The 17,515-nt window shown below is 43.3% G+C and overlaps 1 protein-coding gene across 1 annotated transcript in view; it reads right to left on the bottom strand.

Moving 5' to 3' along the window:
* The window catches only part of DNAH8 (dynein axonemal heavy chain 8), a 137,533-nt gene that overhangs the window by 98,606 nt on the left and 21,412 nt on the right, over positions 1-17,515 (bottom strand). The window contains exons 15-26 of the mRNA XM_053382927.1: positions 16,967-17,066; positions 14,828-14,947; positions 11,858-11,993; positions 10,624-10,811; positions 9,157-9,237; positions 8,591-8,707; positions 7,932-8,048; positions 6,369-6,513; positions 2,743-2,855; positions 2,131-2,237; positions 1,259-1,367; positions 772-958 (exon numbers count right to left, since the gene is read on the bottom strand). Coding sequence (XP_053238902.1) covers positions 772-958; positions 1,259-1,367; positions 2,131-2,237; positions 2,743-2,855; positions 6,369-6,513; positions 7,932-8,048; positions 8,591-8,707; positions 9,157-9,237; positions 10,624-10,811; positions 11,858-11,993; positions 14,828-14,947; positions 16,967-17,066 — 1,520 coding nt within the window. The remainder of the gene's footprint in view (positions 1-771; positions 959-1,258; positions 1,368-2,130; positions 2,238-2,742; positions 2,856-6,368; positions 6,514-7,931; positions 8,049-8,590; positions 8,708-9,156; positions 9,238-10,623; positions 10,812-11,857; positions 11,994-14,827; positions 14,948-16,966; positions 17,067-17,515) is intronic.

Below are 17,515 nucleotides of genomic sequence, written 5' to 3'. Positions count from 1 at the left end.
TCTGGCACTCGCCGAGGCTTATTTCTTTATCTGGAATATATATCCTTTGCCTACTAATCAACGATATCAAGGGGGCTTGCAATATAGTCAATGTACAATAAGGAAGACAGAGGACCTGAATACATTTGTTTAGGATAATGGTCCAAATATCCTCTCTTTAGATATACACTTTTCCCTTCTTCCCTCACTGGCTGGCAAGCAGGCCCATAAAAACAAGGGTTTTGGCCACACGAAAACACAGCAAATGTAAGTTGTGCTAGACAACTCTCTAAGGTATGTTCGGGTTCATGGGGCAAAAAGCAGCACCATAGCCAGAGGATGCGCCAAGTCCCCTCAGAACACACCCTTTCTGCTCTCCCTGTTTCCGCAACCCAAGAGGTGGTATCTAGTTGGCCTTGCTCATTGCTGGGGTCAGACTTTTTAAAAATTAAAGTGGCAGGAAGCTAAAGTCTCAGTTGCTAATGGCGCCACTGCTCTTTTGCCATGGTGCTACTGGGTTGTTTTGGGGGGTCATTTGGGTCCTCTGGCCTGTGCAGGATCCTCTGGGGTGCACAGGATCCTAGACCCGAGAATCAGAAGTTGAACAGGTAATACATAAGAGGGGGTGTTTTATCCACAACACCATGCACATGTCACTTAAAAATTGGGCATTTCACAGTATAAATGCCCAGCTGGAAGTAGGCTGGGTTAAGTGTAGCTTTAAAGAACAGTTTTGAAATTTTGGAAGCAATGGCACTTTGTAATGGAAAAGAGCAGAGGCTACTAACTTACTTTCTTCTTTTCTCGCTTTCCCTCCTATTAAGCTGGGTGATGCAGCAACATTGCTTTCCAGGGTGGTACTGGATCTTGGCGGGTGGTGCAGCTGTCCCCAGTGTGCCACCCCACGGCTTACATCCAGTGTCAACTGAATCATGCGGTTGATGGCTTGCTGGATATCATCCAAACTAGGCACCATTACCTATGTAGAACACATAAATGCTTTCCATTAAACACAATGTCTTAAACCCAAATGTAACTCTCTTAAACCCAAACACAGTTTGGCAAGCATTTGCCATCAGCAGCCCATAAGCTTGTGAGTTCTCAGCAAGAAGCTCTGGGTATTCTCATTTAAAAAATTTAAAATCATCTCTAGATTTTGTATGTGAGTTGTACACTACTTCATCCAAATCTTCAAGAAATTTATTGAACAGCACTGCAAAAGTTAAGATAATCAGAAGAAATTAAGGAGCTCGCCTTCTTGATTGCATAAATCACTTACAACATTTGGAATAGCTAAGTGCACTTCAGCTTTTAGAAATGTAATAACATCTTCGGGTTTAGTAGTTGCTGTCTGAGGTAAATATGGTGGTCGTCCAAATGAGCTGGAGCTGAAAAAGAAACAGGAAATATTTTATTGATATGCCACTGCAAAATGCTGAAATGGGGGGGGGGGCAGGAAGAAAACAGAACAGAGGACACACCAAGAGGGTTCTGTGGAGCAGCAAGGGGGAGTTTGAAGAGAGGAAGGGGGAACATCCAGCTCTTCCAAGACAGAGAAAGTCTGGTCAATTGCTGTGTTTGTTTTCTTATGCCAGTGGCAAAAAAGTACTAGCATTTCGAGAGTTGTGAAGGAATAGGACTGAGTCTTGTGAGGAAAGAAAATCCACTTCAAGATTTGAGAAGACAACCTGTTCAGTTCAGTTCAATTTATTGTGTTTAGTGAGCAGCCATTACAACCTGTGTGGAATTTTCTTCACTACCCAAAGCCTCTTTTACCATGTAGGTAAAGGTAAAGGGACCCCTGACCATTAAGTCCAGTCGTGGCCGACTCTGGGGTTGCGGCGCTCATCTCGCTTTATTGGCCGAGGGAGCCGGCGTACAGCTTCCGGGTCATGTGGCCAGCATGACTAAGTCGCTTCTGGCAAACCAGAGCAGCACACGGAAATGCTGTTTACCTTCCCGAAGGAGTGGTACCTATTTATCTACTTGCACTTTGACATGCTTTGAACTGCTAGGTTGGCAGGAGCTGGGACCGAGCAACAGGAGCACACCCCGTCGCGGGGATTCGAACTGCCGACCTTCTGATCGGCAAGTCCTAGGCTCTGTGCTTTAACCCACAGCGCCACCCGCGTCCCAACTTTTACCACGTACCTTGAAACAAATATTCGCTTTTTAAGGGCATCCAAGGATAATCGAGTAGCTTTCTGTAGGCTGTCCAGCAACTGATGACTAAAATATGCAACTACTTCTTTGCATTCCTACAATTAAGAAGAATGTGTTCCTGTTAAATATATCCCAGAAAACAGCCAACACTTTATCTCTCTTCTCTTTGTTTCTTCAAACCAATAGATCAGTTATCTAGTTATTACTGAGTTGGTCACAGGGGATTCTTGTGAGACAAAATGAGATTTGACTTAGAATCTTCTTACGTCCAGTAAAGCACCAGACCAGGAAACTCACACCTTGATCCTTCTTCATGGTACAGATCCTGCTTTGCCCTTCTATCTGCCCCAAACCCTGGGACTACTGAACTTGCCCTTGCTTGACCTCAGTGATGGCCATTCCCATAGTTCAGGACAAAAGACTGCAATCCCACTCTCACTTCTAAGTACCCCCAAAAGAATGGAGAGGGGAGGAAAAGCTAAATAACATTTGAAAATTGTCTGTACAACTTGTGTAATAGTTTTGCAAATAATTTTCTGTTCAGTTTCAGTAATGTGCGTCCTGCACTATATATCCGGTTACTCATTTGCAATGGAATACCTTTTTAAACTCATCTTCCTTCTCACTGTCCTCAGCGTCTTCACTACTAAGGATACCTGAAGACGCAGAGGTCTTCTCGTCTGATGAACTTCCAAATGCTACATGCTTCCCTTCTATGGAAAATAAAATATAAAATAAATTTAATATAGTTCATTCAACTGATAGTCCTGTGCAGAAGTTCATACCAAACACTGTACATACGATGAAAGGGAAAGGATTACTGTCAGCTATTCATGCACTAAGACCTACTTTTTCCATAAGATTTTGCATACGTAAAGCACAATACATATAGGCCTCATCCCTGCAACCAATACACTACAAAATTGAGGTTAATAGGTCATGTAGGTCGAGCCTTTGCACAGTGGGCCCTATGTATATAAACCCCTCCACAAATGTTAATTCAATCATATAAAGGTTATATGTGTGTGTGTCTGGAGGCGGTTGGAGGATGGATGGCGGCTAACAGATTGAGGTTGAATCCTGACAAGACAGAAGTACTGTTTTTGGGGGACAGGAGGCGGGCAGGTGTGGAGGATTCCCTGGTCCTGAATGGGGTAACTGTGCCCCTGAAGGACCAGGTGTGCAGCCTGGGAGTCATTTTGGACTCACAGCTGTCCATGGAGGCACAGGTCAAATCTGTGTCCAGGGCAGCTGTTTACCAGCTCCATCTGGTACGTAGGCTGAGACCCTATCTGCCTGCGGACTGTCTCGCCAGAGTGGTGCATGCTCTGGTTATCTCCCGCTTGGATTACTGCAATGCGCTCTACGTGGGGCTACCTTTGAAGGTGACTCGGAAACTACAACTAATCCAGAATGCGGCAGCTAGACTGGTGACTGGGGGCGGCCGCCGAGACCATATAACACCGGTCTTGAAAGACCTACATTGGCTCCCAGTACGTTTCCGAGCACAATTCAAAGTGTTGGTGCTGACCTTTAAAGCCCTAAACGGCCTCGGTCCAGTATACCTGAAGGAGCGTCTCCACCCCCATCATTCTGCCCGGACGCTGAGGTCTAGCGCCGAGGGCCTTCTGGCGGTTCCCTCATTGCGAGAAGCAAAGCTACAGGGAACCAGGCAGAGGGCCTTCTCGGTAGTGGCGCCCGCCCTGTGGAATGCCCTTCCAGCAGATGTCAAAGAGATAAACAACTACCTGACATTCAGAAGACATCTTAAGGCAGCCCTGTTCAGGGAAGTTTTTAACGTGTGATATTTTACTGTATTTTTGGTTTTTATGGAAGCCGCCCAGAGTGGCTGGGGAGGCCCAGCCAGATGGGCGGGGTATAAATAATAAGTTATTATTATTATTATTATTATTATTATTATAGAAAAACTGGGTAGGAACAACATGGGAGGCAGGCAGGCCACATTCACCCCAATTCTTCATCAGGTGAATAGCAGACATGGTTCACACTCAGCCCCACTTTGTGCATCACTGCAGCTGGGCCAGCCCTTGGCACCAAACATTATTCCAAAGTAATGGATCAGATTTGCCAATTTCCCTTACCTATACTGCTCTAATATTCCAGAGACCGTTCACCTTGGAGACCTTCTGCATAAATGGGTACAACCTAGCCTGAGATTTATACCATCACTAGATGCTATTGGAATGACAATAAAGTTGCACACCACAACACTCTTCACAGCTGTGCAAGATTCCAGGGGTTACAGTCGCTTACTCAGGGTTCATGTTTAACTTTGGAAATAAGGCACAGCCGACACTGTGGTGTCTTTACAATACAGTGGTACCTCTGGATGCGAACGAGATCCGTTCTGGAGCCCCGTTCACATCCTGAAGCGAACGCAACCCACATCTGCGCGTCTGCGGGTCGTGATTCACTGCATGACATCATTTTGAGCGTCTGCGCACGCGCAAGCGGCAAAACCTGGAAGTAACACATTCCGTTACTTTCGGGTCGCCACGGAGCGCAACCTGAAAACGCTCAACCTGAAGCATATTCAACCCAAGGTATGACTGTATATGGTTTATTTACACACATCTATATAACCTGAGCCTACTGTGGTGGGGTTTAAGGCGTTACACTCAAAAAGGGTCTGGTTTCCTCCATAAGCACAGCCCTGAATTCAAAAAGAATGGTTCTCTGAACCTCTGCAGCTGGCAATATTTTGCATGCTGCCCCTTCCCTCCAGCCCAGCAAAACTCTAAAACTCTACTTTAGAAGTTTTGTCTTTCTAACTAATCATTCTGGCACAGAGCCATTCCCTTTGTCACATCTAACAAGCCATCTTTAGTGGCCATCACAAGGCTGGCTCCTGGCTTGTATTTTTAACATGATAAAGTCAGTGTATTACACCCAGGAATTAGAAGCGGGGTCCAGGCATCCCACAAACCTATAATGATACTTTCCAAGGCTCAAGCCCCTCTCTCAGAACAAAACCATTCCAGGCAACCTGCCCTTCAGAAAGAATAGAAAACTTTCCCAGTGGCTCCTGCTGATTTTGATTACCGAACCAATCAGCTTTCAAGTTGTCTACCCAATGCACATATTCTGCTACCAGAGATCTTAAATTCTTCTCTGCCTGTACTAGAAGAAATGTCACTTCTGACTGCAGTGCACGAGATTTCACACCCCAATGAATGATATGTGCCTTTGTGGTGGCATAGTCCAGTCTTATCATCACATATGAAGCTTCATCCATGGTACAGAGTGCTACAATGCCAGTCTTGCCACCTAAAGTTCTAACCAATTTAAGCTTTGACTTGTGACAGACTCCATGCACCCTGTACCATCGGTTCTCAGCAGCATGCACTGCAGTCTCCAGACTTGTGTCTAGCAAGGCAGCCAGGTATTGTACATGATGTGTTGGTATCACCTGACTCTCTGTTGCAGTCATGAAAAACCCATAGTCCTCTGGTCTCAATACACCAAATGAAGGAATGATGATGACCAGATCATGATGTTGTCTAAGTAAGGGTACAAATGTATCCCTACCTGCTGTGGATAAGCCACAACAGTCACCATGATCTTTGTGAAGACTCCAGTGCCCACTTGAGAATAGCTGGTCTCAAGATCAGGCACTGAATAGGAAGAAGTGTACTGAGGATTGTATTGCAAAATGCCTATTTGAGCTCCAGCCTGGATAAAGAAGCAGGCTCCTAACAGATCACAAATCTACCAGTCACTGCTGGTGTGATGAACCAGGAAGGCAGGCAGGCAGGCTGAATAGGGTGGGGTGGCAGAAAGATGTAATGAGGAAAAATAACAATAGTGTACAGGCTATTGGCAGAGCATGGGAGTGCAAGGGATGGAAGCTCCTGTGGAACATGCCCCAGAAATGAGATCTGTTTTTTAAATATTATTTTTTATATTTGTATCACTACTTTTACAATACTGTTCTGCTGTTTTTATGTAGTATTTTTGTATACTGCATAGAGATTTTTAAATTTGGAGCAGTTTAGAAATGCTTTTGAATAAATAAATGAATGTCACCTTTGAAGCATTAAAAAACAACCTTCTTATAATCATTGATAGTAAGGAATCTTATATATTTATCTAATCTTGGACAAAGAACACACACACCTCACCGAGAAAGGGAAAAGAAAATGTGCATAAATAATGTAACTACTTGGGTTTTTTTGAACATTTCACACTGGGATATAAAAAAATACCTTGTGGTTGAAATTTTCTCACAGACGGTTTTTTAGTACGCTTAACTTCATAAATATGCTCAAATATAGATATCAGTTCTTGCACAGCATCTTCTATGTGTCTGCTTCTGTTGTTTAATATTTCAGCCCATTCCTTGGTGCATACCTGTTCATGATAAACAGGAAGAATGTTTACAATACTGGGGGGGGGGGCGGGAATCAGAACACTTGGCGAAGGTAGTAATTCCATTAGTTAATACAGTGGTACCTCGGGTTACATACGCTTCAGGTTACAGTGGGAGGCCCCATTAGCTAAAGTGGTGCTTCAGGTTAAGAACAGTTTCAGGTTAAGAACAGACCTCCATAACGAATTAAGTTCTTAACCTTAGGTACCACTGTACCAATAATATATCACAAATGAAAACTTATTTTGAAATGTATTTAAATACTTATGGTTACAAAAAGTGACACATTTTAACTCTGATCTACACATATCACTTCTGAAGATTCAAAAGCAATAATCTTATATTTACCACTACCAGTATTTTAATATTATCAGAATATGAAGTGCTTTAAACCAGAACAAATCATCTGGCCTTAAAGTTTGAACAATCAGTCTTATTAGATATTATTATTCAAAAAGATCATATTCTTCAAAAAATATCATATAAGGAATGAGTTCCTATGGCAACTGTGGAGGTTTCCCACCTTACAGGAACCTACTCAGTTGCTGAACCCAATACGAAGATCAATCCTAGACAACCAAGACATGACATCTGTTGCTTCACTCAGGTAATACGCAAAACACACACTTAAGACAGATTTTGCCATAATTTTACTTCTTAAACCTGAAGTTTTCAAACTATAGGAACATGGTTCCAAGGCAAATTAGCAGCCCAGGTGAATGGACAAGTTTGATATTGCTGTGGATGCCAACAAAATCCTACAAGTCTTCCCTCTCCTCTGCCTTAACAGGTATCTCATGTTGTAAAATACAGTTATTGACTCACACTTGCATGCCTAAAATGGTTAACGTGAGATCTGAGATCACTTTGCCAGTGTGGGTGTGGCTTAGTTCAATGGAAGCAGAGCGACAGCATCCAGCTCATCTGTCTCTCCCCAGAAACCAGTGTAGTTTACTTTTTTCATTCAAATCCAGCTCATGCAACCATGTAGCTTGAACCAAGTGACAAGGTACCCGAAGGGTTGGAATAACCCTGAGAGTTTTGGCACAAAGCTACCTAAGAGTCTCAATACACCAGCAACCAATTTTTAATGAAATTTATTAATAAAAAATAAAGGAAGAGGACGAATGGAAGATGCAGAATGTTGCTTCAAGAAAATAACAACAAGAATCTTTTAGTTCAAGTCTATATAACTGATAGCTACTTAGGAACAGGATTCTGGCCTACTCATGTATAAAGTAGTAGCCCTGATGGTCAGGTGAGGTGAGAGGCAAAGGAGGGTATGAGAACTAATCAGTAATGTTGTTGCATGCTCGCACACACAATCAATCAAAGTGACAAATAAAAATGTCTATTTAGAAATATATTTGTTCCATTAATTGTTTTAAATTGTGGTCACCTCATTGCGTGCAAGTAAATCCTCCACTTTTGTTGGACTTTCTGGTAGTATAAGTAATAGGGTATTTGCCATATCTTTCATTGTTAAATCAATCTGCATTTCGCTTAAGTCATTAATCTGTTTAAAAAAAAAAAGGTAGTTAATAACATGCCAATGTCTTTCAAGGGTTTCCACAACAGTATTATTTCGGGAATCCCATAGAGTTTGATTTTGAGGGGCAAAAACCTAACTCACCCAAAAACATCAATGAAGTTAAAGTACAAGAGCTGTGATTCAAATCCACACAACTAGTTCCACATTCCCACAGGATTTGAGCCCCCACCCCCGCTTTGCCCTTGTCTTCACATGCAGGGGAAGTCCCTAACTCACTGAGGGTTTGAGACCCATTGGCTACCCTCACCTGGTTTAGCTGGCCAGTCAAAGTCATTCCTGGGCTCTAGCCGCAGTCACATGCTGATAGTTTCTAGAAGCCACAGGTGAGAGCTGAGTGCAGGGTTGGGACCAAAAGTGGACAAACTACCCCAGAAGGAACACAATGTGTCCCATACCAGAGGTACTACTCTTCCCCTAACACTCCATACATCCCAAGCTGATGATGCAATATTAGCAATAAAACAACAACAAAAATCTGTTGAACACATGTTCAAAATCAGGTTTACCTTCTTCAAAAGCTGATTAAACATTTTTATAACTTCATCAACTTCTTGGAAGAAGCTATCTAAAGTCAAAGATGACCAGGTTAAAATGGTAAGCCCTTGCCTCAACACAGATTCTACCTACAGAAAGTAGGAAAAAAGACAAAGACAGGAAAAATAGGCATCTATTGTGAATGCTATAGCATATAACAAATCATAATGATAGTCAAGTATTTCACTAAGGGTCAGTAACATTTTAAAGCCTTTCTTTATTATACTGTGTAAAGTTAAATATAATAATCATAAACATTTTCTCCAATCCTAATAAATTTATTCTTAAGCTCACAAACATGGAATCATCTTTAGTTTCTCTATTCTCTCCTTTTGTCTAATTCTACAATATCTATATATATTTTTCAAATCAAAATCTGCAACAGATCCCCTGTGGATTAGTATAAAGTCCTGGATTTGTACAGTCTTAATGCCACCTTTGAAGAACTCAACAGAGAGGAGGATAGGTCAAAACGAGAAGAAATGGGCTCTACCTACTGCTGCCCTACATGCCTTCTATGCTACCAGCCACAACTCACCTTCTTCATTTTGGGTGCCATCAAATTGACAAAGACAGTGGGTACTTCTTGACACAAATTTTCATAGCAGTGTAGAATATTCTGAGATTTAAAACAAATATTCAATAGCTTAATGAATTTTAACAGAATTTACAATGTGACTGTGCAGTAGAATATCCTAAAGTCCCCAGCCAAATTTTGGAAGAGTTAGAAGGTACTTCAAAGAGATGTTTGGTTCAACTTTCTGCCGATACAGCAAATCCTGATACGTCTCATCCTCTGCTTAAAAACCTCTAATAAATAATTATCTGCTACTGTCCGTGGCTGCCTGTTGCACTATTGAACAGCATGTATGTCCTGTTAGGAAGTACTTCCTAATGTTCCTGTGTATGCTATTTGAAAGGGACGCGGGTGGCGCTGTGGGTAAAAGCCTCAGCGCCTAGGGCTTGCCGATCGAAAGGTCGGCGGTTCGAATCCCCATGGCGGGGTGCGCTCCCGCTGCTCGGTCCCAGCGCCTGCCAACCTAGCAGTTCGAAAGCACTCCCGGGTGCAAGTGGATAAATAGGGACCGCTTACCAGCGGGAAGGTAAACGGCGTTTCCGTGTGCGGCTCTGGCTCGCCAGAGCAGCGATGTCACGCTGGCCACGTGACCCGGAAGTGTCTGCGGACAGCGCTGGCCCCCGGCCTCTTGAGTGAGATGGGCGCACAACCCTAGAGTCTGGCAAGACTGGCCCATACGGGCAGGGGTACCTTTACCTTTACCTTTATGCTATTTGAAAGCACAAGCCGTTCAAAGAAAAAAAAATAGGTGAGGATTTACTGAGTGCCATGTGCTTGGTGGCTTTACTGACAGGAGTATCACAAGTATTAAGAAAGATATTTCTCCTCAGACAAAGAGCTCTGACCTCTGATGATTCAAAGAATCTGCAAATAGGACATTTTACACTTTCTCACTTAAAACTTCAGACATGAAGCTTCTCTCCCCATAGCCAGTATTCCACCACAGAACCACACATAAGATTAAAAATTGGGCTGCAGGTGTTTTCTATAATACACATTTCAATCAGCCTTGCCCTATTGGCTTAGAGTCAAAATAAACATGACAACCAGGCTCTATCTTTAATTTTTAAAGTCTCTCTAGAGTCACTCCCCCCTAAAAAAAAAACCAGCTATGATTCTTAAGAGACAAAGAGGTACAATCACACATCTAAATCATCATGCCTATTTTTCCATTATCTAGGCAATTGTTTATTAGTTGGAGACATAAAGAAACTGATTCAGAAATAGATTTCAGAACAGTAGTCATGCAGCCATGTATACCTTGACTCTGGAACATTTCCTGCCTTGGGCATTAGGTGGCACCAACTGCCAACCTACCCACCTACCTGATGGCCTGACACCCAAGGAAAACAGGCTGACATGATGCCAAAATCCAACCAAAATTGCACATTATTTAGAAAAGAATATATATCATCACCATTTACCTACCTCCAAGCTTAATTTGTTTGCCTTAACATGGCTTTCAATCTTAACTATCCTCTTTGCCTCTTCGGGCACATCTAGTCCCATTTTTATCATGCATTTTGTCTCTCGAACAATCTCTAAAATCTTGGGGTCAAAATTAACCAAAAGCTTTCCAGTTTCAGGATGACGAACCAAGAGTGTAACCTGCAATGCTGAAATTAAATTGGGGTTTGGGGAAGACATCATAGAGTTTTCGGTCCATTTTTCTATCACACAAAGTCATGATGTTGCCAAGAGCCAAGCTGGCAAGTGCAAGGATAAAGTCTTTGTGCGGCAGTTTGGGTGGTCGCCTATGCAGTGTGACAACAGTGGGGGAAGCCAGTGAGTGGGCGAATGGGCAGGTGGTTCAGCAGAACAAGTGAACAGGCAGGTAGTGTAAGTGGCCCCCGCAAGCCTTCATTATTTATTGTTATTTATTCAACTTATACCTGGAGGTCTGAGGGTGTTTCACAACAAGACCACAACATATAACATCAAACCAAAAGCAGTAATCCAATAACCCCCAAAAAGCCACATTCTAAAAGGGTGTTGGACGTCAATAAGATCAACCAAAGGCCTGGTTAAAAAGGAACGTTTTTGCCTGGCACCTAAAGGTGTATAATGAAGGTGCCAGGCGAACTTCCCTGAGGAGAGCATTCCACAGATGGGGAGCCACTGCAGAGAAGGCCTGTTCTCGTGTTGCCATCCTCCAAACCTCTTAAGGAGGAGGCAGACGAAGGAGGGCCTCAGAAGATAATCTCAGGGACCAAGTAGGTTCATATGGGAAGAGGCGATCCTTCATGCCCCCCCACTGCTGTTGTGGGTGCTACCATGACAAAGAGAGGAAGTCTTGCCCCCCTTTGTCCACCACCCACCATGGCAAGAAGGAAGCGTGCAGTTCTTCTGTTGGTGGCAGTGCAAGGCAGAGGGGGCTGAAGACTTTCTCCTCTTCGTTCCCCTCTCCCCTGGGAGTGGCTGCACCAGTCTTGGGACTAGGGCAAGCTGTGTGGGGATGATGGAGGGGGAGTCTGAGGTGAGCTGTGAGGGATTATGGCTTGGCAATGGAGTGAGGGGGGGATAGTGGGTAGGTAGGGGTGGCGACAGGCCGGATGGGGATTAAAGGAACTGTTAGGGGATGGGGAGTACACAGGGCTGGTGAGCAATGCCAACAGGGTGGGAGGAATATTTAGTAATATTCATTGCAGCTCAAGCAACATACCATACTGTAGCTGTGAAATTTCCTTCATCCAAGCTGTGTGAAAGAGCACCTCAAACTCCACCAATACATAGGAAATTCTATTGAATAATCGAACGACTGCTTTACCTTCTGCGCTTGCCAAGATATCTGAATTTTTCTGTTGAAATATTGAAATACATAATAAAAAGGTAAGTGAATGAAATACGGTGTCCTTTAATTAAAAATAAAATTAATGAAGAAGGTATCTGTTTCGCCCCCAGACATACTGTATGATCTTGCATAATGTGATAAAAAAGGCTTTCGGTATTACACATATGCTGTTAATGCGCACCAGTGCTCCTTCAGTGTAATTACAGACAGCATCATAATTCAGCTTTTATATGCCTCGGCCCAAAGTCAAATAAATACATGAAGGAGAAACGCATAAGCAGTCTGGGGTTTGTTCACTTTCTCTCCAGCAGTTCCCGCTGCTGAATAGATAAGCAACTTTTACAACACATAGCAGTTTATCTCTTTTGACAGTTCGGAAATGCTGGAGGGAAAGCTAATGAAACCTTGGGCTGCGTTTGTGGTTCAATCCTGCACTCGCATGGAACATCTTTTTGGATCCTGGCCAAAAGGTATAAAGAAAACTATTACATGATAGTTTTTATTGATAATTGCCAACTCAGGTGTTTTGAGTTCCTACTAGTTTTGAAGTTAACTGGACCCTTCTACAAATAAGACAGTGATGTCTGCATTCCTAGAGAACTTCCCCTCTTCCCGGCCAGGTACACAGTAGTATATAAACATGTAAACTGAAAGGAAAGGAAAAGAAACGAAAAAGCTCAAACAGTCCAGTGAGAACTGAGCATCTTCAGGCGTCTCCAGGTGTCAGGGATCCAGGACCTAACTACACATTACATTAAATGTTTACCACACAGTGATACTAAGCATGGGCTGTAGTTTTATTCTGAACTGCAATGCACAGTCAGGCATAATCCATTCCTTTCCCAGCTGTAATACAGATGAAAATTACACCTCACATGGCAACTAGCCTTATAAAAACAGATCCTGTTGGCGGTAACAGGAGTTCTCTTTCTAAAGCAATCGCTGCAAAGAAGGATTTTTGACACGATCACAGGCAGAAAGAATTAACACACACACCCTTCCCTATATGATTTCTTGATGAAAACTTAAAATGAAAGTTTATAAACCACAGATGCTGCACTCTACACACCTAAAGCAACATGTAGTTAGGCTCTCCACTGGAAAAGGAAAATGGAAAATGAAGAGGGGGTAAGAGTGAATATGCCTGTAACACACGGTAGCTAATAATTCTTTTTGCCCAAGCATCACAGGGGCTGCATACCAATGGTGGGTGTGGCCAAATGTGGGCATGGCCACCCCACTCTTTCACTTTCACTTTCACATGCACATGCACATACACAACATACATCCATTCAGATCAACCGAGGGGTTTTTTTTTTTGCTCCTTACTGCTCTTCAAATGATCAGTGTGATGACCAGGGAGGGAGTAATTTTCATGTGCATCAAGCCACTGACTTATCTGCTCATCCCAGGGCAGTATCTGCATTAACACGCCTCCCCCCAAAAAAATGGTGAGGTGTTGTGGAGCCAGAAAAAGTTGTCTTGGGGAGCGGAGCAGATTACTGAACTGAGGGTTATATACTCCTGCTCTAACCATTTCTTATATCCTGGATAGATGGGATACTTCTTCAGGAATGAAGATGAGCATTCCTGTTAGGGGGTGATGTTATAAAGCCTCTCCTCCTTCCGGAGGGGAGGGGTTCTGACCGGGAGCCGATTCCCACATCACGCAGGGGGCGTTCTGCCCCCTGCCCTGCCATCACCGCTGGTGTGCCATGCCTCCCAGCTGGGCACCCAATTGGGAGACACTGTGGGGGCGTGGTCTAGCCGCTCAAATGCGGCCGTGCCAGCTCTCCCCGCCATTGCTCTGCCAATTTTCGTGAGTCACCCACCCACCACTCCCTTTAGTACATAGCTTCTTGCTTGACCTTGCTATGGACCTCTGGTTGGTCGCACTGGTTGCCCAGGGGGCCTGGTAGGAGTTTTTTCCAATTGGCAAATTGGCACCGGCCTCTTGGTTTTTTTCGCCTACCTCGTAGCAATCGTCACAACTTTCGTGGTATTTGGCGGTTAGGCACTGGAATGTGTTGTTGGTGTATGGAAGGGCAAGGTGTGGTCATCGCCTACCCCTTCACTTTTGGGTATTCCGTTAAAGGAATCCGGCGGTTGTGGATCCTGTCCAATGCCCTGCGTGGCGGGGGGGCATGGCACGACCCTCGGTGACATCAGGGGAGAGCTTATAGTTGTATTTTGCATCAACAGGCTTCCCCTACTGGTGGTTAACCCCTCCTCAGACTCACCCCTCTACGAGTGGGTGGAGTCTAATGTTCCGTGGTCCAATGCCTAAGCCAATACCTTCTCACATGCTGTAATCAATAAAGTTGTGGCCTTTTCTTGCCCATTAACCTAATATACTGTGTCCTCGTGTCTTTATTCCCCAAGCGGGGATCGGGTCCTCGAATCACACTGTCACGTCATACAGTTGTTTTTTAAAATAAAAAAAAAATCCTCTTGAGATACCTGATACCTTTATCTCTGCAGCAAAATAACGACAGCTTCTTTGGGTTTTCTAGACACACAGATAAATTTTAAAGTGACAGCAACCTGGCATTTAGGGCTACGGCTAACAAGAATCAAACAACTGTGGAAATATGCACTAGATACTAGTGAGTTGGGATGTTTCTTTCAATATTGCTTTCAAACTCAGCAAAACAGCTCCACCTGCAGACTCTTCTACATCATTCCACACTCAGCAGCACTTTCTGGAAGATCTGAAGTAAGGTGATATTAACAAGCAGTATTCTTGTCAGTGGACCACAGAGAGGCGAGACAATGTAATTGAGCTGCTGGCTGTGGTTACAGATTATGTCACTTTCAGGTGGGTGATAATCGGAAACTTACATAAAAATAGTTGATTGGCTCACTGATACGCCTGAACAGCTGCCTCACCCACAATATCTTTCCTGCTACAGGGGGCATGTTTCGAGCCAGGGGAGGATCCTCCTTTTGAGCCTGATAAAGCTGCAATAAAGCAAATGTCAAATTTAAAACATGCCTTCTGCTAATACTTTGTATCAGGGCTGGGAAACCTGCAGCACTCCAGGTGCCGTTGAATCCCAGTCCCCTTCAACCCCAGCAAACATTGCCAATGGTCAGGGATGGCAGGAATTGCAGTCCAGTAACATCTGGAGGGCCACAGGTTCTCCATCCCTTGCTTTAGCTATGAGACATACCTCTGTAACTATTTGGAACTGACAATATCCTATCAAGGCAGCTTACAAAAATAATATAGCAAATTACAAAATACAATGAAATACAACTGAAACTTTCACTGCTAAAACGGATTTTAAAAGCAGCAAAACAAAACTAGCAATACGTCATTTTAAAAAGCTTTTAGCTGGAACAGAAAGTTCAATACATTTTCAACTGCTGAAGTTGAAAAATCTAAAAGCAACAATCTAAAAAAGTCAAAGTTTTCTTAATAAAAGAGCTCAGCCAATTCTGGAAAAAAAATAGATTTTTGATGCCCTTTTAAAAGTTAGCACTAACGTGGCCAGCTGCACATCCTTTCAGTGCAAGTTCCATAAACAATGGCCATCACTAGAAAGGGATTGTTTCTAGTTTTTGCCAATCTGACTACAATGGCAGACCATGAGCAGGTTTGTGTTCCTGTAGGCAGAACTTCCAATACCCCATCCTGAAACCATTTAAGGCTGATTAATCTATAATCCAGCATTTCCAAAGATAATATAAAAATTAGTCTGTAATGCTACCAAAAACCATAGATATACAAATAGTGTTTCTCTGCTTCTCCTGTTGTAATAAGTATTTTAGATCTTTCATTGTTATGGCTGTAGGTCAGCTAAAAAAATTTAGCTGATTTATCATCAGCTTTTAAACTTATGTTTAAGTTTTAATAAAAGGAACTGTTTATTGTTACAGGGGATGGCCATATTTAATGTTAGTAGCTCACCGCATGGTGGGGCAAGGTGCCAGCAAGGTCAGTGAGGTGCAAACGCACCAGCTTAGCCAATCTGATGCTCCTGCTGGTACGTTTGCACCTTGCTGCCCTCCCCCTCCTGGTAAGCAGCAGTCACTCACCTACCAGGAGGTCAAGTAAATGCCTCACCATGCCATCCATCCACTACTATTAATATTTTTGTCTCATTTATCTATACGCAATTTTTTGAATGTATCTCCACTTTAACTGTCATAAAGGCCCTCTTCCTATTACAATTCCACACCAGAACCATGACACCCTCAAAACAACAACAACAACACCCCAGGGAATACTAAGTCACACTCCGGCTGTTAACATTTTGCCCCCATCAAATAAAATTATTCTCTACAACTAAAACTGATTAAATTAACAAGTAAAGGTGGCTCAAGGTACTCTACTCAAGGTAAATGCACTAAGATTGCAATCCAAAACACATTTACTTGACAGCGGTAGCAACTGGCAGGACAGGGAAACTTTGCTTACCTGGCTTCCCAATGTGAAAAGGAGGTGCACAGTGGCATGGTACATGCACAGCCGTGGAGCCAGTCTGATGCTCCTACCACTGTCACTGCACCATGCCAGCTCCCCTGCTCTGCTGGCCACTTGTAAAAGGTAAAGGTAAAGGACCCCTGGATGGTTAAGTCCAGTCAAAGGCGACTATGGGGTTGCAGTGCTCATCTTGCTTTCAAGCCAAGGGAGCCAGTGTTTGTCCACAGACTGGGCAGAATGACTAAACCGCTTCTGGCGCAAGGGGACACCATGATGAGTGCCAGAGCGCACCTTCCCACCCACCGCAGTGGTACCTGTTCATCTACTTGCACTGGCATGCTTTCAAACTGCTAGGTTGGCAGGAGCTGGGACAGAGCAACAGGAGCTCACCCCGTCACAGGGATTCAAACTGCTGACCTTTCGATCAGCAAGAGGCTCAGTGGTGTAGACCACAGCACCAGTCGCATCCCGCTGGCCACTTGTAACATTTCCCAAGGACCTGAATGGGTCTTGCTTTTGATTAGGCATGCTATGAATTGCATCATAAGTACCTTTTTAGTTGCCTCAAGCTCTGCAACGTAATGCTGAAGAATACGCCCAATTGTGTGTGCGATTTCATGCTGAAGGCATGGCATATTCAGCTTCTGAAACCTAAAGAGATTAAACGGTCAACAGTCTCCGCTGAAAGGTTAGTCAACCTACTATTAGGTTACTGTTAACACCATAGTTCTGTATGTTGTGGCTGCAATGAATGAAGAAAACCACTTCTGTGTATTATTTAGATGCATGTGTATCCTGAACTTGAATATAAATTTCCCAGGGTGCCTAACTACTTAAGTCTACAGCATCATGGAAGTTATGCTGTGTGAGAAAGAGACGAGGAAGAAAGAATTATTATTATTATTATTACATAAAATGTGCTGCCCTCTCCAACCTATCTAGTCACCTATGATTAGCAGAGGGGAACCATTTCTTCCTCGTCTATTATTATTATTATTATTATTATTATTATTATTATTATTTTATTTAATAATGGCTGGGTTTCCCCAGCCACTCTGGCCAGCTTCCAACAAAGATTAATAATACATAGTAATTCTGTG

Source organism: Podarcis raffonei, chromosome 3, assembly GCF_027172205.1.
Source record: "Podarcis raffonei isolate rPodRaf1 chromosome 3, rPodRaf1.pri, whole genome shotgun sequence".
In the NCBI taxonomy this organism is placed as follows: Eukaryota; Metazoa; Chordata; class Lepidosauria; order Squamata; family Lacertidae; genus Podarcis; species Podarcis raffonei.
This window is presented reverse-complemented; position numbering and strand designations above follow the sequence as displayed.